The 26,788-nt window shown below is 39.4% G+C and overlaps 1 protein-coding gene across 1 annotated transcript; it reads left to right on the top strand.

Moving 5' to 3' along the window:
• LOC100492100 (coagulation factor XIII B chain) lies at positions 1 to 21,033 on the top strand. The gene is made up of 11 exons (XM_031901047.1): positions 1 to 103; positions 3,434 to 3,607; positions 4,172 to 4,348; positions 5,938 to 6,120; positions 6,925 to 7,101; positions 8,692 to 8,874; positions 11,008 to 11,205; positions 14,082 to 14,261; positions 15,052 to 15,243; positions 17,794 to 17,985; positions 20,772 to 21,033. Coding segments are annotated over exons 1-11 (1,716 nt in total). The 5' UTR covers positions 1 to 45; the 3' UTR covers positions 20,774 to 21,033.
• Positions 21,034 to 26,788: the final 5,755 nt, after the last annotated feature.

Raw genomic sequence — 26,788 nt, 5'->3', positions numbered from 1 at the left:
TGCGGAAAGTTTCAGGACAGAAAAGAAACAGGAGAGCGATAAAACATGAGTGCGTACAAATTCTGCATTCTCCTGCTTTGCCCTTCGTTTTGCTTTGCACAAGGTAAGCTTATATCAGGTTTATGAGTTGATATATCAGTGCAGTGTACTTAAATAACGGAGAGAATAAAGATATTCACATTCAGTCAGGTGCAGTCTGTCATTAGACTGAATTGTAATAAATGTTGTAAATCTGAATCTTACCAAATACTACAGCAAAGACACTAATGTCCATTAAGGCAAGGTCAGACGAAGCATATCTCCGCTTCTCTCAGCCCTGCACTTTTCTGTCTGGCTGAGAGAAGCAGATCCACTTCAGGCTATTGCATATATTGAAAATTATGATTTAATAGGTATCACTGAGACCTGGTGGGATGAAAAATGTGACTGGGCCGTGAACTGAAATGTTACATACTTTTTAGGAGGGACAGAGAGATTAAAAAGGGTGGAGGGGTTTGTCTTTATGTAAAGTCAGATTTAAAGCCATTTAGTAAAGACATTACCAATGAAAATGTTGAATCTCTTTGGGTAGAAATTTCAGTAGGGCTGAAGGTCACAAAGAAAATGATCATTGGTGTATGCTATAAACCACCCCGTATAGATGAGGGGGATCAGACCCAGCTATTGTTGCAAATGGAGGAGGCTTCAAAACTGGGTCAAGTTGTTATTATGGGGGACTTTAATTATCCGGACATTGACTGGAGTAATGGGGTGGCTAAGTCAGAAAAAGCTAGTAGGTTTGTAAATATGCTAAATATGCTAATGGAATTGCTTTGCAGGTATACACAACAGTATATCCCCCTTGTAAGCAAGGAGAGGCATCGCAAAGCAAAACCTTTATGGCTGAATAAAAGTGTTAGTGTCGAGGTTGGTAAGAAAAAACATGCTTTTAAAGCATTTAAGTTAGCTGGGACAGTGGAAACTTTCATCAGGTACAAGAAAGCAAATAAAGCAAAAAAGCTATCAGGCAAGCTAAAATAGAGATGGAAAGGGATATTGCAGCTAGGAGTAAAAAGAAAGGTAAACAAAGGTCCAGGACCGGATGGGATTCATCCCAGGGTATTAAATGAGCTGAGCGCTGTGATTGCCACACTTAATTTTTCAGGATTCGTTGAGGTCTGGCATGGTGCCGAGAGACTGGCGGATTGCTAATGTGGTGCCGTTATTTAAAAAGGGATCCCGTTCTCAGCCTGAAAACTATAGTCCTGTTAGTCTGACATCAGTAGTAGGAAAACTTTTGGAAGGGGTAATAAGGGATAGGGTACTTGAATACAGTTTCACAATACTATTAGTTTGTGCCAGCATGGTTTTATGCGTAACAGATCTTGCCAGACTAATTTAGTCGCCTTTTATGAGGAGGTGAGCAGGAACCTCGATGCTGGAATGGCAGTTGATGTCATCTACTTGGACTTTGCTAAAGCATTTGATACAGTACCTCACAGAAGGTTAATGATCAAACTAAGGAATATAGGCCTAGAACATAATGGGGCCGATTCACTAAAAGGTAGATAACGCTTATCGCATGCTTTTTTGCGCTATTGAGACAACTAAAGGTATGCCTGCAGCTTGAGATTAACTCTTTACTAGCCTTTCATTCTCCTTTAAGGCCTCACCTAGGGTATACAGTGCAGTTTTGGGCTCCAGTCCTTAAGAAGGATATTAATGAGCTGGAGAGAGTGCAGAGACTGCAACTAAACTGGTAAAGGGGATGGAAGATTTAAGCTATGAGGTTAGACTGGCCGGGTTGGGGTTGTTTGATGAGCACCAACCTGCCATTAATTGTGGGCTTCCCAGATGTCCCCTACTAGGGTGCAACAGTGGAGAGTGGCACTCTGCAAACTGTACCCTGGCTGGTAGGAGTTAAGTGACTAGAATCACTATGGGAAGTCTAAAAACTTTGCACCACTAGTGATTTTAGTTTCCTTCTCTTTAAAGGGCTTGTATCAGAGCTACACATTAATAAAGAGAAAATTAATCTAGCAATGAACTCCTTATATGAGTAATTGCAGTCAGCAATTTTATAAGTGTAGCCCACTTTTGTGTCAGTGCTGCTACCTGCTGATACTTTTGGTGCTACAGGAGCCCTGAGCCCCCGCTTACTATGGGGGAACAGGTATACTTTACTGAATGGCGTGCCTCCACCCAGGGTAGGTATAGGTGAAACTATAACTCCCTTCCCTGGGAAACTTGATGCTGTACTGAAATCCTGGGTTAGGGACTCCCTGTAACTCCCGGTACCTTGCCCCTTCCCTTTGGGTTAGCTGCTTACCAGGCAGTTGAGGATCCACTTTGTATGAAGAGACCAGGACACTGGTGTGATGTTGAACCAGTAGAACTTAGTTTATTACTTGCAGACAGGCAGGTTATTCAGGAGCATAATTACAAGTCAGGTAACACACTTCTTCCTTGGAGAACCTCTCTCCCTGGGGCTACTCGCGGTACCCCCTGCCAGGTGACCCTCCTTGGGACCTCCCCGGTACTCACGCCAGGAGACCCTCTCTAGGGCTCTCCCCGGTACTCCCGCCAGGCGGACACCCTCCCCTGAGACCTCACCCCGGTACTCACGCCAGAGCACCCACTGGATTAGGAATCTCCTGAACTGAACACTATACACCCTGACTCCAGCAATGTAGTGCTGGGGGATCTTAATCCCACTTGCTCCTGTAGGGGCGATATCTGCCCTTACTAAATAACCAATCTACCACTCCTGGAGTGATCTACCACTTCCCATCTGCTGTCTAGACACTAACCCATTATGCACCTCTGAATAGAGGGAGGTCCCAGGCTAGAAAACCTGCTGAACATGGAAGCCTTCCCTTTTTATATCCTGACACACCACCCAGTGACTGCTGCCTGAACTGCAGGGAAACTCCCTTTTCACACAAAAACAACTAGGACCACCTTTAGGTGTCCAATTCCCTAAGGCCACCCTCTAGTGCCTGTCTAAGGAGAACCCATCCTAGGGGCCCCAAATCTTGGGGATTTCTACATTAGGCAGTGTGCAATTGTTATGGGAGTTACAATTGTGCAACCAAGGGCTGCCTGGTGGGTATCACTGGGATAAGACCTGATTGGAAACATAATAACAAAATCCACTTAATACATTAAAGAGTCATTTTAGATTGGAAAAAGGCAGACCCAAAAGGCAAAGTGAATAAAATAAGTATTTTACAAAATTGCTTGATTATTTTATGTATACAGTATATAGGGGCCCATTTACTAACCATCAGATTTTTTTTCTCGATTTTTTTTTTAAAATTTACTATGTGTTAAACGGCTAAAAATCTGAACCTGACAATTCCCCATTTAAACCTTGCCGAGTTCATGTAGAAATCAAAGGCAGATGTCTCTTCACTTTCCTGAAGGATCCTTCTTTTGTCTCTAAACTTTACAGGTAAATCATGTGACCAACCTCCAGACATTGAGAATGCATTAGTTACTGTATGGAAACAACAGTACAAACATGGTGAAAGTGCCAAATATACATGTCAGGCTGGATACACAATATCTGAAGATGATCAAGCTAAATGTGACGAAGGGAAATGGAGAAACGTTCCCAAGTGTACTTGTAAGTGTTTGAGTGTTGCCCTGTTTGCTCTGAATATAGTTTGTCACTTTAAAGGTTCAAAAACATAAGCCTAAATGCAGCGCATCAGCAGATAAATATTTCACCATCCCGTTTATTCGCAGTTTATAATAACTTTACCCTTCTGAAATACCGCAAGAAATACTCCATGTTTCTATTGATAATAGTTTGACTTTTACTAAATGAACAAGAATACATTTTACAGAAGACTGCAAAGACACTGCAAATTTAATTATTTACTAAATAACCTATATGCCCCAAAGCTTTTGAAACACTTACCACTTTGACTTCTGCACTCAAAAAAATAATGTTCCTGTCATGTTATGTGATATAATACAATATTGGTTTAAATAATAAACTGCAGACTTGCCCCTTTCAACTTCCCAATCTTCTCATTTTACTAATTTTGCCATGCATTCATTCTTCTCCCATTTTTCCTTTCTAGTGTTCCTTCTCACTTTACTCAGCTTTTGTTATAAAAATAATAAAAACATTAAATAAAAATCTGTTAATTCAATTGTGGTTTTTTTTTTTTTTAACTTTCAGCAACATCTTGTGAATCAGCTCCAGAAATACCCAATGCTGTGCTAATGAATAAGAAGAATAATTACAACTCAGGGGACAGAGCCTTTTTTAGATGTAACACAGGTTATGTTTTTAACATGGATCAAAATTCAGCAATTTGTAAAAATTCTCAGTGGAAAGAACTGCCAGAATGTAGAAGTAAGTTTTCTGCACAAACTTTAGCCCATTCATTTCAGCTGTTCTATTTGGTACTGTGTTGGTGAGGTTCATTATACATGCTACATGCAAAGGCTAATCCCAAGGGCAGGCATGCTGGTACCCCGATTCTTAATTTCTCCATACATAGAGGAGTGTATCATTTGGTGTAGTTCACATTAAAATTAACTTTTAGTAGGGCATACAAATCAGTATTCTAAGATAATTTGCAGGGTTTTTTTTGTTTGAAATACAGGTATGGGATCCGTTATCTGAAAACGTATTAGTTCCAAATTACAGGAAGGCCATCTCCCATAAACTCCATTTTAATCAAATAATTCTAAAATTTTAGAAATTATTTCCTTTTTCCCTGTAATAATAATAAAACAGTACCTTGTACTTAATGCCAGCTAAGAAATAAGTAGTCCTTATTAGAAGGAAAATAATACTATTGGGATCAAGTACATTATACTGTTTTATTATTACAGAGAAAAAGAAAATCAATTTCTAAAACTGTAATTGTTTAATTGAAGTACACATTCTGGAAGAAAGCCTTCCCATAATTCTGATCTTTCTAGATCCCTCAAAATAATCTTGATCCCTCAAGATAATGAGTTTTCAGATCATTAATAATTTATTTTTTTTATTAATGATTTGACTTATTTTCTGGTAGGCTTAACGAATGGTGGTCTAAATTATGGAAAGATCCCTTATCTGGAAAACCCTTATTCCCAAGCATTCAGATAAGGTCCCAAGCATTCAGATAACAGGTCCCATACCTGTATTAACATTTTATGCTCTGCAAATCTCAGGCTTGAAGTGTGGCTTACTCCCCTAGCAACCAGGCAACAATCTAGAAGTCAGAGTGGAATATCAGTAGTAGAAGACCTGAACACAAATAAAAATATAAATAACCCTAAAATTGAACTCTTACAGTTGATTTGTTTTTCAATGCACCCCAATACTAAAAACCATTAAGATTTTAGAATCCTTTTTCACATAAAGTATAAAGGTACATTTACCATAAAGGTGCATTTACCATTGACCGGTACACTGGGGAATGCCCCTCAGTAAATCCAAGGTTTTTTCCGTGGGCAGAAAAAAAATTCACTGTACAGGGAAAAGAGTAACTATTTCAGATTTTACTCTAATGCAAGTCAGTCTGCCCTAGGGATGTCTATGAAAGGTATGAAAAATGCATTGCCAGTTTCACTTATAATGTCTAAGTAGCATTGCCTGGAATGTCAGACGTTGGAGTGGTGGAACTTTAATATATGAAACCCCCATAACTATTTTTATTGTCACTGTTTGTTCCCACCCCCCCTAACTTTACTCCACTTTTATTCTACTCTGTATATCCATCAGGAAATATCAATATTTTTGATCTGGAAAGCTAAGCAGGGCTGGCCTTAGTTAGTACATGGAAGGGAGACCCCTGCATACAGCAGGTCTCAACTCTTTAAATTTTGTCATGGCCCTTTTGACTTTATCTTGCCGCCTTTCTCAACTTTGATTCTTTCTCCTGACTTTTACACTTTGCCAAAGTATTTCAACCAAAAATGAATGTTAACTCATTCTTCTTTATTTTTTAGGAGAAGGACAGAGCTGTGGGCCTCCCCCTGTGGTACAGTTTGGAGACACCCTACAAACCAGAGAACGTACCAATAAACATGGCACCGTAATGACTTATAAGTGTCCAGAATATTACATACTTGAAGGAAACCGAGAGGTTGTATGTAGGAATGGAAAATGGGATGATCCACCAATCTGTATAGGTATGTGGCCTGTTCATTCCATAAATGCCTTACACATTTGTCCTTTTTTAGTCTTTTTACAGTAGAACCCATATTTTGTTTTTCTGGGGACCAGGAAAAAATAGTGTAAAATCTGGGAATATGTAAAATAAGGGAAATATGTTAAACCATTGTATTCTTTAAGTACTCAAAGGATTTAAGCACGAGTCAGTTTTACAATATTACAAGGGTTAAGCAGTGCAGCATTAATATTACACTATGGGGGCCATATGCAAACCTCACTAACAGTCAGATGCACAACCTAAAGCAATAAGTGATTTGTGCATGACTGTATGGGGGGCAGACTAATTGGACCTCACTATTTACTATCCCATTTATTCACAGTTTATAATAACTTTACCTTTCTGAAATACCGCAAGAAATACTCCATGTTTCTATTGATAATAGTTTGACTTTTACTAAATGAACAAGAATACATTTTACAGAAGACTGCAAAGACACTGCAAATTTAATTATTTACTAAATAACCTATATGCCCCAAAGCTTTTGAAACACTTACCACTTTGACTTCTGCACTCAAAAAAATAATGTTCCTGTCATGTTATGTGATATAATACAATATTGGTTTAAATAATAAACTGCAGACTTGCCCCTTTCAACTTCCCAATCTTCTCATTTTACTAATTTTGCCATGCATTCATTCTTCTCCCATTTTTCCTTTCTAGTGTTCCTTCTCACTTTACTCAGCTTTTGTTATAAAAATAATAAAAACATTAAATAAAAATCTGTTAATTCAATTGTGTTTTGTTTTTTTTTAACTTTCAGCTACATCTTGTGAATCAGCTCCAGAAATACCCAATGCTGTGCTAATGATTAAGAAGAATAATTACAACTCAGGGGACAGAGCCTTTTTTAGATGTAACACAGGTTATGTTTTTAACATGGGTCAAAATTCAGCAATTTGTAAAAATTCTCAGTGGAAAGAACTGCCAGAATGTAGAAGTAAGTTTTCTGCATAAACTTTAGTCCATTCATTTCAGCTGTTCTATTTGGTACTGTGTTGGTGAGGTTCATTATACATGCTACATGCAAAGGCTAATCCCAAGGGCAGGCATGCTGGCACCCCGATTCTTAATTTCTCCATACATAGAGGAGTGTATCATTTGGTGTATTTCACATTAAAATTAACTTTTAGTAGGGCATACAAATCAGTATTCTAAGATAATTTGCAGGGTTTTTTTTGTTTGAAATACAGGTATGGGATCTGTTATCTGAAAACGTATTAGTTCCAAATTACAGGAAGGCCATCTCCCATAAACTCCATTTTAATCAAATAATTCTAAAATTTTAAAAATGATTTCCTTTTTCCCTGTAATAATAATAAAACAGTACCTTGTACTTAATGCCAGCTAAGAAATAAGTAGTCCTTATTAGAAGGAAAATAATACTATTGGGATCAAGTACAAGTATACTGTTTTATTATTACAGAGAAAAAGAAAATCAATTTCTAAAACTGTAATTGTTTAATTGAAGTACACATTCTGGAAGAAAGCCTTCCCATAATTCTGATCTTTCTAGATCCCTCAAAATAATCTTGATCCCTCAAGATAATGAGTTTTCAGATCATTAATAATTTATTTTTTTTATTAATGAATTGACTTATTTTCTGGTAGGCTTAACGAATGGTGGTCTAAATTATGGAAAGATCCCTTATCTGGAAAACCCTTATTCCCAAGCATTCAGATAAGGTCCCAAGCATTCAGATAACAGGTCCTATACCTGTATTAACATTTTATGCTCTGCAAATCTCAGGCTTGAAGTGTGGCTTACTCCCCTAGCAACCAGGCAACAATCTAGAAGTCAGAGTGGAATATCAGTAGTAGAAGACCTGAACACAAATAAAAAATATAAATAACCCTAAAATTGAACTCTTACAGTTGATTTGTTTTTCAATGCACCCCAATACTAAAAACCATTAAGATTTTAGAATCCTTTTTCACATAAAGTATAAAGGTACATTTACCATAAAGGTGCATTTACCATTGACCGGTACACTGGGGAATGCCCCTCAGTAAATCCAAGGTTTTTTCCGTGGGCAGAAAAAAAATCACTGTACAGGGAAAAGAGTAACTTTTTCAGATTTCACTCTAATGCAAGTCAGTCTGCCCTAGGGATGTCTATGAAAGGTATGAAAAATGCATTGCCAGTTTCACTTATAATGTCTAAGTAGCATTGCCTGGAATGTCAGACGTTGGAGTGGTGGAACTTTAATATATGAAACCCCCATAACTATTTTTATTGTCACTGTTTGTTCCCACCCCCCCTAACTTTACTTCACTTTTATTCTACTCTGTATATCCATCAGGAAATATGAATATTTTTGATCTGGAAAGCTAAGCAGGGCTGGCCTTAGTTAGTACATGGAAGGGAGACCCCTGCATACAGCAGGTCTCAACTCTTTAAATTTTGTCATGGCCCTTTTGACTTTATCTTGCCGCCTTTCTCAACTTTGATTCTTTCTCCTGACTTTTACACTTTGCCAAAGTATTTCAACCAAAAATGAATGTTAACTCATTCTTCTTTATTTTTTAGGAGAAGGACAGAGCTGTGGGCCTCCCCCTGTGGTACAGTTTGGGGACACCCTACAAACCAGAGAACGTACCAATAAACATGGCACAGTAATGACTTATAAGTGTCCAGAATATTACATACTTGAAGGAAACCGAGAGGTTGTATGTAGGAATGGAAAATGGGATGATCCACCAATCTGTATAGGTATGTGGCCTGTTCATTCCATAAATGCCTTACACATTTGTCCTTTTTTAGTCTTTTTACAGTAGAACCCATATTTTATGTTTTTCTGGGGACCAGGAAAAAATAGTGTAAAATCTGGGAATATGTAAAATAAGGGAAATATGTTAAACCATTGTATTCTTTAAGTACTCAAAGGATTTAAGCACAAGTCAGTTTTACAATATTACAAGGGTTAAGCAGTGCAGAATTAATATTACACTATGGGGGCCATATGCAAGACCTCTCTAACAGTCAGATGCACAACCTAAAGCAATAAGTGATTTGTGCATGACTGTATGGGGGGCAGACTAATTGGACCTCTATTTACTATTTACAGTCAGAACCAGGGCAAAGTATGTATCGGGTTAGTATTTTAAACCTTTTTATTTTACTAATAATACCATTTTAGAGGAACAGCAATTTCTGGGAACATTACAACAACATTTTTATGTAAAATCAGGGAGAAACACCCACTGAAATGCATTATAAACTGGTGGGACCACAAACTTAAAATCTGGGTAAAATTAAAGTTTCAAACACCAACAGACCTGACTTGCTGGAGGAGACTGACCTTTGCAACATTGTTTAACAAGTAACAACAAGTTCAGTTAATGCTGTTTTCAATAGCAATTACATTTAGAAATATTATTATTATTAACATTTATTTATAAAGCGCCAACATATTCCGCAGCGCTGTACAATAAGTGGGTTACATACATTGGACATACAGAGTAACATATAAAGCAATCAATAACCGATACAAGAGGTGAAGAGGGCCCTGCCCAAAAGTGCTTACAATCTACAAATATCTTTTTAAACACTAAAAAAAATGATTTTTGGGGTTTACATGTCCTTTAAACAGCTGGTTAAATATGAACGAAATTTAATCTGTATTGTTAAAAAATATTTATAATTATACATTTTTAAATAGCCTTAAACATAGCAGCAAAACATGAATCAAGGCATTTTTTCAATTCTTACTCAATTTATCCACTTTAATATATGCGGTTGCAGTACTGTTACAAAAGTGCTTGAAAGTGACAGTTAACCCATAGTAGCTTTGGTTTTAATATATTCTTTTTTTACTGATCCAAACTGCCTTTCGTTTGATAATAGCACGTTTGCAATTTATAACAGATTTATGGGGGAAATTAAGAGCTTTATTGCTAGAAGAAGTGCTCAGCAGTTCTTTATCGTTGTGGTTTACAGCACGCAGAGCTTTATCTTCATTTAATTAATATGGTCAGTTCTCAAAATAATTCACAATGAATTCATTTAATATAAAATTGGTTTTAGCAAACAATAAAATCAACTCTCCAGTCAATTCTTTGTTTTGTTTTTTTAATTTATTTATTCGGTAGTACTTGTTCATAAAAGTGCAATCAATTCCGCAGCACTTGTGGGGCACTATGGGGAAACTGAAGGTAAATTAAAGGGTTTATTTTCTCTTTCAGTCATATAGAATTTTTTCCCCTATGAGGCAAATTGGAGACGGCTTCAAACCAGGTTTTCATTTCTTTTTCTGGATCAGTTACTGATTAGGAAGGTTTCTCTTAGACAGAAAAAAGCAGAACTTGATAGATACATGTCTTTTTTCAGCCTAACCTACTATGTTAGCAGCAGCAGTTTTCCAGAGGTACCCCTGCTACACACTTTGAGGACTGAGGAACAAACATTAGAAAGGCTAAGTAATTAACTGGGAAACCACTTAGCTCTCAACACAAAGGGGCTGATTTAATAATCCACGAATCCGAATGGGAAAAATTCGGATTGGAAACGAACATTTAGCGACTTTTTGTATTTTTTCGATTTGTTCGTAGCCGTTACGTCTTTTTCATAAATTGTCGCGACTTTTTCGTAGCCGTTACGATTTGCTTGTATATTGTCACGACTTTTTTGTACTGAGCGCTCGTAAACGGCGGCAAAATACCGATCATTACGAAAAAAACGCATTCGGACGTTTTTCGGACGTTCGTAGATTAGTAAATGTGCCCCATAGAGTATCCTACCCCTATAAAAAGTAAATGCATTCAACCATTCTGTTTCTTTACCAATAAAAATTAGGCTTTAATCACCTTCTGTCTTGGTTTTATTTTATTTTTCTCTCTATCTCAGAGCCCTGTACTACTTCAGAAAGAGACATGAAAGCTAACAATATTCAAATGAAATGGATAAGGGATAAAAAATATTACAGCCGCCATAATGAGTGGATTGGATTTTCATGTTTATATGGCTATGAAATATCTGATGAGAAGTTGTTAAGAATACAGTGCAACAGAAGTGTCCTGCCCTATCCTAAGTGTACTAAAATAGGTGAGTATTACGTTTTACTTTGTGACATGCAGAAAAGAATGTCAGCCTTTAGTGATCAGTGAAAATTTTCACCAGGTTTAGCCATGAAAAATCACCCATAGACTCCAAAGGTCGTGAAAAAAATTGTGGTAGTCGCGAAAAAATGTGCAACTTCAATGCATTTTGCAAATTTTTGCTGTTTCAGGAATTTTTCGGCAAAGCAGAAAAAGACAAGTTCCCTCATCAGGAAACTTAATCACAAGCACCAATGCAAAGGGTAGAGATTAATACAAAATTTATGCCACTCAAAAAGGTATTTGCACCCCTAAATGCTCCTAATAACTAATAGCAGAGCTAATGCACCTGTCTAGCCTGGTCTGATCAATTACATGCAGGTGAACATATTAGCACAGCTTGGATGTGGTGGTATTTCCACTGTTCCCCTGGTGCGTTGCATACCTCCCAACTGTCATGATTTTTGTGGGACAGTCCCGATTTTGACAGCTCAGCCCGCAGTACTGAATTCTCTCTGAAAATCCCTCATTTCCCTTTGATCTCCTGCACTGAACCTGCACTGAATGTTAAAAAGATACAATGTTTCTCAAACTTAATTAAAAAGTAGCTTCTGGCAGAGAGCCCAGAAAAGTTAACAAGCTACACCTGCACTTAATGGGTAATTTCAGTTTTTTTAACAAAACTGTAATAACACATAAAACGAGACCCCAAAACCCCAAGAAATGTGTTCAAACTTTAAATAACCTGCCAAATTTTGTAAAATGGGAGTGGTATTTAGGGAGTGTGTTCACAAAAATGGGCCTTTGGAACCCTTTAAGCGATACTGTGATTACCTGCCTTTTAAATGCTAACATTGCTTTATTAACACAACACAGCTTACACATCCTTTAAAATATCCCTTTAAGTTTTGTTACATCATCAGTTCTGAATTCATGTATTTGCATAGCATATACATAGCATAGCATATACATAGCACTGTGTGCCAGAAAAGACATAGAAATAGTCAGATAAGTGCCAGGAAATAGATTCCATGCAAGAATAGTGTCAATAACTTTTTTACACAGCAAAGTAACATTTGTTTCCTAAATGTCACTGATTCTCACCTTCTTTTCAGGTAAAAGTAAACACTTATCAGTATCCCTTTAACAAATAAGTTAATATATATGCAGCCAGTGATGGTTCTCCTTTTCCAAAATGCCTCCACAATGCCAATGCACATTTCACCCCTTGGCAGGCTTCTTCCCATTGGCTGCATATATTTTGTCATCATAAAGAGACAACTTATGGGAAAACTCTTATTTCACATATCACTTATGTCCAACATTTTGGTCCACATTAGGACCCTTATCAAGGAAAGAACTGACATGTGAAATATTTTAATACAAGAGGGTGCTGTTCCTTACTAAACATATGCATTTTATTTATATGCCGTGTACCTTGACAGAACGTTTGGAGATAAGTGTGGGAACACTTTTTTAGTGTATGTGTGTATATATATATATTTTTAGAGCTACACACAATAACTCAAGCCCCCTTTTACTGGGTTCAATACTATACCAAAAGGTGGCTCCCAACCTATCTTAGGTTAAAACAGCCTTTTATATATATATATATATATATATATATATAAAGGAACTTGTTGGCTATCAGTTACAATTTTAAACAATTTAAAATCTAAATACAGAGACAAGCTCACCAGATTAAATACAGGGCTCAGGTGCCCATGCCCCAAGCCTTTCACTAGAAATGTTAACTCAGTTCAATTAGCCACACAACTCAGAAATCCTTTAAAAAAAAATCTTTAAAAGAGTCAGGTCACTCACTGCTCCTTATCTGTGGTCCAGACCCGCAGCACAGGGAGAAACACCGAATCAAAGCACCATGTGGCACGTACTCAATCGGACACCAGGGCAGCGGTGAAGGTTAAACAGCTTTATTCATAAATACATCCTGACACGCTATGACTACATGTTTATACACATGAAATGCGGCAGGATGTATTTATGAATAAAGCTGTTTAACCTTCACCGCTGCCCTGGTGTCTGATTGAGTGCATGCCACATTGTGCTTTGATTCGCTCTTTCACTGGGTCCCTGTCCCCAATTTCCACTAATGTGTTCTCCAAACCTTAGGGTCCTGGTGTCTCTGTCCCCTGCCTCAGGCTCCTACTAAAGCTTCCTCAGGCTCCTACTGATTTCTCTTGTCTCAACCTCTCCAGCAGTATCACCCATTCTCCTGCAACTACGGGGTCTGCTTTCTCTATAGTTCCGCAACTGTCTGTACTAATTACTTTTCCACTCCACTGCTCCTAATACCACTAACAAACAACTGGAACTGTTCCTCCGGAATATTCACCAGTATCCTCACCTAGGAAGGCAGCGAGGGTCTAGGCCCGGGACTGACAGTGGCAATTGCTATAACTGTGACATAATCACGAGCCATAATTAATGCCTTATGTAGGTGTGAAGGTTTCTTGGGCAATAAAATAACTAAAATTCCCTGAGGTCAGCAGGAGTAGCTAGCCACACATATGCAATAGGCACACATGGTCATTACTCTGCCTCTCCCTGTGTCCAAGTGACTGCTGCCAATTGGGGTTGGAGGTGGACTGAGACAATCAGGGTTAAAGGCACTGGGAACTGGGGTTTGGAGAAGGCTGGGCCAATTAGAGTTGGGGGGATGGGCAAGGAATGAGCTTCCATGGTGCAGGGCCGTCATGGGCCCAATCTGTCCAATTGGCCTAAGACTGGCCCTGGAAAGAAATCGAATAGATTGGATTAAAAAGGGCAAGAAGGAAAGAGTGCAGATTTGTATGGAGATTATTTTAAAGTATTCTTTAATACCTTTGGCATGTGTTATCATTAAAATAAATGTATTTTCAGGTTCTTGTTTATTGTCACTTATTGCTATGGATGAAAAGAATATAGTTGTAAATGGAAGCACTGAAATTGAAGATGGCAAAACAGCTAACTTTTTGTGTAAGGAAGGATTGATTCCAATAGATACAATGACTCAAGTATGCAATAATAAAAAGATAAATTATCCAACCTGTAGAAGCGCTGGTAAGTCTCAAAGGACACTGAAAAGTGTACAAAAGTTCAGTTTTGTATGTTTTTTTATTACAACCACTTCCTATTTATGAATTTTCAGTTGAGATTTTTAAAGTTTAAAGTTAAAGTTAAACTCCGGAGCTTGTTTTTGCTGGATTTCATTTTCAGAGACAGCCTAAATATAAAGGTATATGATAAACAATAGTTATAACAATAAATGTCTAGTCTCAAGCGGTACCTAACACATCCATGCCACATCCTATAGTTCTTAAAGACTTGTATAGACTTGTACAGCAAGTACAGTCAGTTCTCATCCCCAAAACACCCATTAGAGCATATCAATACAAGCAGTGTTATCTATTATGCTTGTGGCGCACCAGCAGTCAGGGAAGGTAAAATGCTCCACTGACACTCCTAAAAATATTAAATGAAAAGCACCTTGATTATTAAACATGGAAGAGTGAATTAAGGACCTCTGCCTGTCATCTTTCCTCGTGTGCCAGCCACAACACATTTCATATTTTTGGAAGCCATGACAAGCAGACAGGGCCATTTTTACTACCTCATGTGCTGTAGTGAATAGGAGATAGGATGGGGAAGTTTTGCCCTTTTTCCTACTTGCTGAAATACAGGAATGTTTCTTTACTAGCAGTGCTATTAGCTCAGAGCAGAGCAGTGGCAGCAGCATAGGAACATGCATCTCCAATCATTTCACTCAGATCTCTGTACAAAGTTTCCTTTATGTCTGTATTTATTTGTTGCTGTTCTTGCTGTTCTATTTGTTTTATTCTTGCTGTTGTAGACAGTTGTCAAATATCTCAAGAACAATTGGATGAAAATGGGTTGGAACTAGATTCAAAGGATAAAGCATCAGTGTATTTTGAAGATAGAGAGTTTATCCAATTTAAATGTAAAACTGGTTTAACTATCATTACTGGTACTGTGGGACTGTGTGCAAAAACACATATTACCTATCCAAAGTGTACTAATGTAGGTGAGTACATTTACAGTACATAGTTTCTCTTCTACTTTCCAAACTGTACTAGGAAGGCTGCTAACTATGAACCTTTTAACCATGTTCTAGCCATTCTACATTCTACACTTTAAGCTTGACAGGGCTGCGCCAGCCTGGGGTATTTCTGCAGGACGTCTTCAGTGAGATCTTTCTTCTTCCTCTCTCTTCTTTTCAGCAGGATGTGGTCGTGTGCACTAGGGTGGAAGAGCCAGCTTTTTGCCTCTAAGTTCGGCTTTCACTTTGCTGAGCATGTGCAGGGCCGGAACTAGGGGCAGGCAGAAGAGGCAGCTGGCTAGGGCGCAACGATCCAGGGGCGCCAGACAGGAGCCTCTCCTGCCTACCCCTAGAGCTACTATGTCATTGCCTCCGCCGCTTGTTATTAGTGGTGGAGGCAATGACCAATCCGATCGCACCGCCCCCCCTGCACCTCCTCCTGTGCTTTGGCGCGCATGCGCCCTTCGGGGGGGGTGGGGGCGGGGGGGGCGGAGTTGGCCAACCGGGTTGCCTAGGGCGCATGTGCCTGCCCCTGAGCATGTGCCTGCCCAAACTGGAACAAAAAGAAATCAGAAGACTCTGAAGAAGATGGCGACAAGGATTAACTGCAGAAATACCCTGGCCCGGTGCAGTTTTTAGCGAACAGGAGCACCAGCCCAGGGTATCAGGTTAAAGGGGTTGTTCACCTTCACACTAACTTTTAGGGGTCGATTCACTAAAGGTAGATAACACTTATCACATGTTTTTTTTGCGTTAAAAAGCATGCGATAATTAAGTCCCGATTCATCAAAGTCATTTTGCATGTGTTAAGACGCATATCGCATGTGCAAAAAAAATGCAATGTGTTATTTACCTTGCATTGCGTTAATTCTCGCATAGAAACAATAATGAATAAATGATTCACAAACACATATGAAGCGTTAAACGCGCTAAATATTGCATGAGTCTGTGCGAATATTAACACCTACTTGGGGCAGGCGGTATTTGTAGAAAATTGTGGGTTATGAGCTTTTGGCAACACAATATGGACTTTGCAGTGTTATTTATTCAAGTATGTGTTGGCCCTAGTGTGATGCAGCCTCCAGTTTTCAGGGAAATGGTCATTTTCAGAACAGTAGTTTTACGAACGTAGTGGTTACGTGTGTTAAATCGTGCGTTAATATAGCAAGCGGCGAAATATATATTGCGCGCAGTGGGAAATAACACACACGGCTGGAATTAACGCAAGAAAAACGCTCATCGCGAGTTAAATAACGCAAAGAACATCGCTTCCTAATTATGACGCATGTCCTTTTAGTGAATCGAGTGTTAAGTCGCAAAAAATAAGAATCTCGTTTATATCGCTCGTTTTATCGACCTTTAGTAAATCGGCCCCTTAGTATGTTATAGAATGGCCGATTCTAAGCAAGTTTTCAATTGGTCTTCATTTTTTATTTAATATAGTTTTGAGTGATTTGCCTTCCTCTTCTGACTCTTTCCAGCTTTCAAATGGGGGGGTCACTGGCCCCATCAGCCAAAAACTATTGCTCTGTGAGGCTACAGTTTTATTGTTATTGTTACTTTTTTTTAACTTATCTTTTTATTTAGGCCCTCCTCTATTTATATTCCTGTCTCTCTTGCAAACCACTGCCTTGTTGCTAGATTAAATTGGACCCTAGCAACCAGTTTGCTGCTGAAATTCCAAACTGAAGAGCTGCTGAACAAAAAAAGCTAATTAACTCAAAACCCACAAATAATAACAAATTATGTGATGTGATTTAAGCGTTCCTTCTGCTTTAACACTTAGAAGGATGTTTACAACATACATACAGATTATATATAAATATTGACTGATACAGTCAAAAGAGGGCACTGCTCAATGGAACTTACAATCTAAATGGAGAAGGTAATTTGATACTACTTAGCACTTCATCTTGAATGGAAAACATTTTGTTTGCTAAAAAATGCCAAAACAGGGATTGTTTGTCTATATATTTCAACATACTTAACCAACTACGTCAATATCATCCCTGCTCTGACCAATCCTACACTCACTCACAGGGACTGCGTTTTAATGCCCTGGACACATATGCTGGAGTAATAGTATGAGCAAGCAGTGCTCTTTAGCTGGCAGAGCTTATCATTGTATATTTATATATTGCAGTTTGTTACTGTTTGGGAAGGAAGAGTTATATAAAGATTCCTCAGTGCCTTCTGCCCTCCACCACTCTGTAGTTTACGCGTCATTCAGACACACAAGCTAGAGAGTGTTGGTGGGTATAAATCACAGGGTAGCCCTGTACTTATAACCAAAGGATGACCTTGTGCTGTAAACCTACCATCCTCTCTGAATGGATTATCTAACAGCTTATGTGTGGGAGAAGAGGGCTAGGTACTCATAAAACCAACTCTGGTCAGTGAAAAACCTATGCTGATTATGCTTCTATATAATTGTATTTTCCTCTTATTTTATAATGTAATAATTTACCTACATGCAATATTATATTTATGTATTTATTTATTTATTTGTTATAACTTTAATATTTGCTGTTGCAGAAATTTGCCGAATATCTCAATACCAGCTTGACGAGAATGGGTTGGAACTAGATTCCAAGGATAAAGCTTCAGTCTTTTTTGAACATGGTGACCTTATCCAGTTTAAATGTAAAACTGGTTTCGCTATCACTACTGGCACAATGGGGCTCTGTGCAAAAACACAAATTACCTATCCAAGATGCACTAAAATATGTAAGTAGAATTCAACTCCATATCATCATAGTAGAAAGTGGAAGAGAAGCTATGTAAGGGCTGTGCCACACCAGATGTTTTTCCTGATTACATAAGCTTCCTGTAGTAGCCAGAAGTTGCCTTTTAAGACAACTTTGGACTATTACTTAATGCATTTTTCATCAGTGATTTAAATTAATGTTGATGGGAATGCAGGAGATTAAAAGTCCACAGCCATAAATTTATATAGTTTCTCTTCCACTTTCCATATACTTGTAATAGGAAGGCTGCTTAATTTGTTCTAGTCTTTTAAAACCGTAATCTTTACAGAGCAGGGCCTCCTGCCATGACCAGCTCATACTGTCACAACCAGTGGGGGCCACAGTGGAGTTTCAGGGGCCACCAGCCATAGGGGCACATTTACTAATACACGAATCCGAATCCCGAATGGGAAAAATTCAGATTGTAAACGAAAATGTCGGCGTCTTTTTGTCGCTGTCGCGATTTTTTCGTATTTTGCACGAATTTTTCATTGCCGTCACGACTTTATCGTACTTTGGCAAATTTTTCATATTGAACAATCGTAAACGCCGGGAAAACCTTTCTGACTTTGATCCCGATCAGTGCACTGTGCAACGAACGTTCTTTCATTCAATCCGAAAATTTCGCTAAGGTGACGAAAAGTCGGGGAAAATACGAAAAAGTTGCGATGGCGACGAAAAAGTTGTGGAAAATACGAAAAAGTCGCAAAAATAACGATCACTACGAAAAAAACGTATTCAGACGCATTCGGTCCGTTCGTGGATTAGTAAATGTGCCCCATAGTGTTATAGTAGAGGATTAGTTGGAGGATGACTGGGAAACAGGCAGACAGGAAGGACTTAAACAACATAAAATAGCTTTAATGGACAGAACAAACAGAAAACCAGGCACCAGAAGAGTTAAACTAGAGATTGGCATGTGTATTTAATTACAAGAAGGTAAGCAGAGAAAATCTCCAAGGTTCAGCACAGAAGGGATGAATGCATCAGAAAGTCCAATGATCAAGCAATAGGTCAGAGTCATCGCAAAGTGCCCGACCAGCTGCCACAATCACTGCACCTCATTCATTTAGGCCACTTGTCAAGCAGCAGAAGACACAGGAAGGTGCAAGTGCTTTTGGAATGAGCAGTAAGTATGCTCTTGTTTCCCTTAGTGCTCCTGCATTTGCACCCCTGGGGTTTTAAATGATCTCTTAAGTGTGTAACAACTGTTAACAGGGAGCCCTGGGTGACAGAAGGGGAACCCCTGATCTTCACTGATGCTCTCTTGGGGCCCATGGTCTTCCATAGTCATCAAGAATTTGAGGTACAGTAGATTTTAAAAGCTCGAAGATATAGAGTGAAAATTCTTTATTGTAGGAGTTGTAGGAGTTGTAGGCCCTGAGCAAAGGTTTACTCTAGGTACATTAATCTAAAAACCCTCATGCTTCCGTTTAAGGCTTTAAAAAAAAATGCTGGGAACCTGCATGGGGGGTACTGTAAGGTGTACCAGGAGAACAGCACACCCCTTTGGCATGGTAGTCCCTGGGTTCCTGTGTCTATGTACACAATTTGTTGCAGTGCACGTTGTGATGCTGGGGCACATTTTGACAATACAGCATCAATACTTGGTGCCCATTCCCCTTCTGACTCCTTTTTTCAAAAAAAATCTGTGCTGTGTACACGTATCCAAGATAACTTCTGATTCTCAAATCCTGCCCAAGTGTGTTTATCTGGTTCCTGACTTCATCTTGACCCTGGCTGACTGCCATGACCTTTTGCTTGCCCCCCCCACTATGACTTTGTCTCATATTTCTTTGCTTTAGTCTGATCTCTGAAGTGTGCAGGTTCAGTCCAGCAGCAGAATGTTCCGTTTCCTCAAAAGAGCATCAGTGAAGACCATGGTTCCACTCCAGCTGTTACCTGGGGTTCCCTGTTAACAGTCATTACACACTGAAGGGATCATTTAGCACCCCTTAGGGCGAAAGTGCATTACTGAAGGGAATTGCAGGTCTCTGTGCTCCAAAAAGAAGCTCAGAGGTCTAACACTTCAGCTAAACGCTTCAGCTCACCCAAACTCAGCATGCACTTAGCAAGTTTGGATGCCAGTGTCAGACTGGCCCACCAGGATACCAGGAAAATTCCTGGTGGGCCAAGGTGTAATTGGGCCCTCCTGCTCCTGATTTGGCCATTCATGGTCATTCCCTATTTCTGAATGGGAACAAAGAAGAGAAATAGATGGAAGAATAGATGCTAGCATGTAAATAAAAGAGTCTAGGAGAATAAAGAGGTTGGAGGAGGAAAGGAGGAAAAATAGTTTGGAGAGTGGGCCTATAGTCTAAGGTTTTCTGGTGGGCCCCTGAGGTCCCAGTCTGACACTGTTGGGCGCCCACTGCAAAATATAAGCAGCAGGCGCATACACACTTTCAACGGGTGGGGAGGGGGGGAGTTGTTTAGACAGCCGTGTGCACCAGGCCACTGCAAAGATTTTAGTGTTCTTGTTATGCTGACGGTTTCCATTTTGTATGTACGACTATTCAGGCATGTTTTAGTTTTGTAGGCCATCTTGCAACATGCTAAACAGCAACTATTAGAATTCCTCTGTAGTGTGCAGCATATCAGTAATAACAGGTCCCTAAAAAAACAAAATCTCAGTGCTGCTTAAATCTAAGCAAGTTTTTCTATGAATTCACAGCCTTTTGCATAGACTTGTCCCCCAAGAGAGGTTAAGAAAAAAAAATCCTTCAGTGGAAAGTTCTACTGTTAATTGTTTTCTATTCTTCCTAGAGGAACTCATTGGGATGAAGATCTGATTCAGCCTTCTGGGGACTCTATTCCAAACATAGCACATACAGACAATTGTTCCTGTAGCTAAACTGTGGCTGAACTATAACCCTTAACTGCAGCTCTGCAACATATGGATACATTGAAATACTCTATGTTCTCTTATTGCTATTTCATCAGCTGATGTTCTTTCTTTGCCCATAGGCTTTATATTCTCTGAACTAATGAAGAATCTTATTAAACGCCATCAGCACTTGCTTTTGAATTGTGTACTTTTCTTTATTCAAATAGATATTTTGTTTAAGCAAAACAAAATACAGAATTGCTGTTACTTGCATACATGTAGCACATGGGAAGCGTAGACAGCACTTTATAATAAACAATAAATGGAAACAACAAAATTAAATGGAGACCACACAAACTTATATGGTGGGGATAAAAGGCCGCAGCAGCTTTATTGATTTAAATGTATAACAACAATGAATATAACTATTCAACTGTTACCATATTAAACCATCCATTGAAACAGCCAGCCCTTGATAACCAATAAAAACACAGCAGGCCGCCTTGTAACCATGCAAAAATTTCCCTCCAAACACAAACTTCAGATACAATAACCTTCAGCTGCGACACTACCCATTTTTTTTTAAATTTATTATCTTTATTAAACATTTAAGCAAAATTAACAATGATAGGGTGGGTGGACGGGTTGGACACCTCTCCAGCTCTTCACAAGGCCGAATGCCGAATGACAGGTATCCCACAGGAATTCTCCTTTTATACCCCTTCTTTTCCCGGGCATTTCCCGTTACTAACACCTGACCCCCAAACTATACTGTACTGCTACCTAACGTTAACCCAATGTTGTCTGTCACTCTCCCATGACCCTGCCGGCTTACAGCCCACAGGTTCCAGGGGTTTTAAGTTAGATTTCCTGCCAAACTCAAAACCCGGTTAGTGTAACTGACTCATGCTAAAATTGCTTTCAGTGTTTTTGCCTGAATGTTATGGGGAAATAAGACTGTGGGGCTGAATTCTGAACTTATTTGCTAAAATTCACAGTTGGCAATAGAAAACACAAAGATTAATTTTGTACTCCAGTTGTAAAAAATTACAAAAGTCTTTATTATAACATAACCATGCAGGGCATAACGGTGGTAGCTCATTGAGTAGCACTGCTGCCCTGCAGCACTGGGGTCTGAGTCGAAGCCCAGCCAGGGTACGAGCTGTAAGGAGTTTGTTTGTTCACCATGGGTCTGTGTGGGTTTCTTTCAGGTACTCCAGTTTCCCCCCACACTCCAAAAACATACAGGCAGGTTAATTGGCTTCTGACTAAACTAACCATAGTGTGTGTGAGTGTGATAGGGACCTTAGATTGTAAGCTCCTCTCGGGCAGGGACTGTATAATCTCTGTAAAGCTCTATGTAAATGTGTTAGTGCTATATAAATAACAGGAAATATAATGACATGATCTAAAACATACAAACCCTACAATATATGGAGTGCTGAATTAATTTCATATTTGCATTTGGAACCCTATTGATCCTAGGGATTTCCTGCATTTATGTGCATTTTTACTATCACATAAAATTATTTTTGAGGCTACAGTTACCAGCAGCAACCAAACAGCAATCTGTAAGCTATATTCTTTTTTATTGAACTGATATTGGTACTTTGTGGCTTCTAGTCATCTAATTCTGCTAGCACCTACCAGCACTGCATATTATGTGGGTGGCTTGTGGGCATCTCTCAAAATGCCCCTACCTTGCGTGTCACTCATGGGGTGCAAAAAAAGAACACTAGTGATAAGTAAGGTGCAAGCCCAGTTCATACAATACATGTGCTAAAAAGAAATATTAAATAGGTGTCCATATATATATTTTTTTTTTTTTTGCTTTATATATATATATATATATATATATATATATATATATATATATATATATTATGGAATTATGAAAACAGAGGTGACCATAAAGAAATCAGGAATATGAGTATCTTTGAAGTAGAAAGCTCTTGTGGTGATCAGTTTGCTGCTGATTAGAATCAATTGGAATCAGTTGTGATTCCCCAGACCTATGTGTAGCAGTCCCCAGCTTTTATTCTCCCTATTTATTGGGCTATCCTTAGGAGAGAGCATTTTCTGTGGGTGAGTATTTGCAAGGGTGATTCGTCCCAAAGTGATCTAAAAGAGTTAAATAAGGAGTTCAACAAAGGGAAGCTACAAGGAGAGTCACTACAGACTGCCCTGATATCTGTATTCTTTTGAAATTAATGGACTGCGTAAAATGTATAAAGATTTATTAATGTGCTTGTGAGGAACCTACCCACCTGTCGCAGCCATTCTCTGAAGGTACAGCCCTACAACTGACCTGCTAATGGCAAAGCTCACATTTGTACTGTTTGTATGCACAGTGCTCCCTAAGTATTCTCTTCCTTTAACCCTCCCATTGTCTGTCACTATTCTATTCACATATGTTCCTCTCTGGTCTCATCTACATACTCCAGCTCCTTCAAACTATATAACCACTTGCAACTCCTTTGTCCCCCAGTTAATGCCCATGCACGGAGGCACATCACATCATTTCAAATCCTCTTTCCACATCTTCTTATTCTTTTTCCCATTTTTACTGGCTGCAGGGGATGTCTCTCCAAACCCTGGGCCCTGCTCCATACCTACTCATATTCATTCTTGTCCTTCTGTCCCAATACTCAAAGCTTTTCGTTCATCTGATGTTTCTTATGCCATTCAGATTCCCACTCTGCCCACTTACTGCCTTTTGATTTCTTGTGCCCTATTTAACGTCCACTTAACTAACAAATTCACATTCATCCATGATCTGTTTTGCTCTAAATCATTTAATCTCTTTGCACTAACAGAAACCTGGCTTTTGCTGAATGATACCTCCATTGAGGCTGTACTATCCTTTGGTGGTCTCTTTTTCTCTCACAGCCCCTGGACCACTGGACACGGTGAGGGAATTGGAATTCACATTGTTGGTTTGCACCTATTTCTATTGCTCCAGCTTTTTCATTTAACTCTTTTGAAGTGCATGCTCTTCCATCCTCTCTCTGTGTGGGTGACTGTCATTTACAGACCTCCGTCAGCCTCTTCCTCTGCTACCTTCTTCTTTGACCTGACCATCTTTTTTCCTTTCTACTCAAAGCCGTGCAATCATCCTTGGGGCTTTAAACCCCCATATTGATGATCCTTCGCAACCTTGGCCTTCTCATTTTCTCTGCCTAACCGCCTCCTTTGAATTCCAATCTTCATGCTTCATGCGTCTGCGGAACGTATGTGGAGGAAATCCCGTACACAAGTGAACTTTATCCATTATAAATTCCTATTGTAATGCCTCAATTCTGCCTTGTAAAAGGCTAAACAGTATCCTTATAAACAATAACAAATCCAACCCATGATGCCTGTTTTCTAAATTCAATACCCTTCTGCATCCCTCATCAACAGAACCACTTAACCTTTTGTACTCTCCCCAGAACTTTGCTGATTTCTTCAGAAACAAAGTTTGCAACAAAGAGTGCATCCACAATCAGATTCTCACCTCTACTAACACAAATCAGCTGCTCCATCCTCAGTTCCCTTCTGCATGTCTTAATTTTTTCCATCCAGTAATAGCCTCCGAAGTCTCCTGGCTTCTGTTGTCATCTCCCCTCACAACTTGCTCTCTTGACCCTCTGTATTGTAATAACCCCCTGTTTGTATTAATTTATTGTTCTACAGCACAGCACTGCGTACATAAGCAGTGCTATATATATAAATAAAGATATACATACCCTTTGGGATTTGGATGAAAAAGTGAAGCACTTTAAATTTGCCCTGAGTAGAAGTGAGACAAACCTAAAAAAAAGGCTAAAGTAATTTTGATAAACTGAGATCTGATTGGATGTCTCACTATAAACCAGCTGATGGGCTGCATTTTGCAAAACCAAGTTACCTCTACCAAGATGAAGAACAGATCAGCACCAAATATATTCTTATATTCTTGCTTGCTGCCTAGACCCAGTTAAAATGTCAAGCAGAAGAACAGGCAGTAATATGGTATTTTTAAAACTTCATCCTGGTACAGGCTTAGCAGATTGGAGCATGGCAAATTAGTCAAAGGTCAGTCACATTCACTGGTGGATGCCTGCAGTTATCACCCCCTCAAGGAGGCCAGCCATACTGCTCCTATAGTTGCAGTCGACTTTGTTTAGTCTTTGCTGCCTTGTGTTTCGAACTGAGCACTGCTACGTCTATTGACGCAGGGGAACTCTGGAGCTACTGCTGTTCAGTTTGACCAAAAGTATAGGACGCATATAACACTCGCACGCTGAACACCAAAAAATTCGAAGCAATTACACCCAATGGAGTAGGTGCAGCACAGTTGCCTCCTTGGGACTACAATGACACTGGAAATCTGGGAAAAAATGGTGAATTGTGGTTAAAAAAAATCAAAATTGCACTTTGCTGACTGCAGTTGGAGACATACATGAGCCCTATAGCAGTGTCAGAACACAGCCGGGTTTGCCACCTGGCCTATAAATATTATATTTAATACCAAAGTTAATAGTGGGAAGAAATATACACAGATAGAAAGCCTGTTTTTTTGGTTTTTTTTGCAGAAAACATGGCAACCTTAAACACCCAGCAGTGGAAGAGAGAGAGAGGTGCTTCCTGCTCAGACTTCAGCCCCAGCCATTAAAGGAGACATATAGCATAACTAAAACCCCCTCCAATCTTGTAGGCAATAATAAATAACATATGATGCTGGTTTTATTTTGTGCCAAAAATGAATAATATCCTTATAAGACCACCTGTTTCAAATAAGTGGTGGGCATGCCCTAAAAGTCCCTGTCAGATGCACAGTAGGAAGTGGATAGCAATCCGCCCTGCAGTCACACAAGTAGAGACAGGCTTCAGTTCCCCATCAGGTCAGCCTAGCTGCTTTTCTGTAAGTGCTTATGGCTGTATTTTACATATTTATTTAATTTTTACCTTTGCTTCTCCTTTACGGTGGCCATACATGGGCCAATTTCAGCTGCCAAAATCGGTCCTTTAGACCGATTCGGCAGCTTATCTGCCGTGTATGGGCCGACCTACATCTGGCCTGAAATTGCCCAGATTTCGATCAGACAGGTTTGATTTTTCAGGGACCGCATTAGCTTGTTGATGTGGTTCCTGAACTGACGGTGCCTATGTCCGCCATTTTAATCCGATTAAGCCCGATATTGCCTACCCATAGGTGGGCATATCAGGAGAAGATCTGCTCACTTGGAGGCCTTGCCAAATGAGCAGATCTTACAGTGTATGTACCTTTACAGTGCAGCTAGCTAAGTGCTGGCTTCCCTGCACAGCCTGGAAAAGGAGGTAGCAAGAAGTGGAGGGGCAAGTAGGGTTTTGGGGGGAGATTTCAATAAATCAACCTGAAACACTATATACTCAGCACATTTCTTCTATATTTAGACGAGTATAATACACCAGCACAATCTTAAAGGAGAAGGAAAGGTAAAAACTAAGTAAGCTTTATCAGAAAGGTCTATGTAAATACAGCCATAAGCACTCACAGAAACACTTTCAAAAGATACAGGATACAGGATATCTCGTCTGTTTGTTTTCCTGTGCCAGAGACACGCAGCTCTCTCCTCTTCCCTCTCCTGCTCCCCCCTCCTTCAAGAATGCTAAGAACTCTGTCATGTCTCCAGCATAGCTTTCATCATCTTTTTGGTTATTGTTGCTCATTAGCAGTGAACTCCCTCTGCTGGCTGTTTGCTGTAAATGCAGGTATTCATTTTCTGTGGAGCCTCTGACCCTATGGAACCACTCCTGACATGTGACTCATTACAGTGCATTGTGGGAGTGCAGACTCCATATTGTAGCCCATGCTGTGGAAAAAGCACACTACATCCACCTTCTCCCCCATGGTAGCATCGCTGGTAAGCACTATGGACATAAAACCTGCACTGAACCATCCATTAAAGCTGCCAGCACCACAGATACACTGTTGCACATAATTTGTGCCAGC

The sequence above is a fragment of the Xenopus tropicalis genome, chromosome 4 (genome assembly GCF_000004195.4).
Source record: "Xenopus tropicalis strain Nigerian chromosome 4, UCB_Xtro_10.0, whole genome shotgun sequence".
Classification (NCBI taxonomy): domain Eukaryota; kingdom Metazoa; phylum Chordata; class Amphibia; order Anura; family Pipidae; genus Xenopus; species Xenopus tropicalis.
The sequence above is the reverse complement of the archived record's forward strand: the minus strand, read 5'-3'. Positions and strand labels throughout refer to the sequence as shown.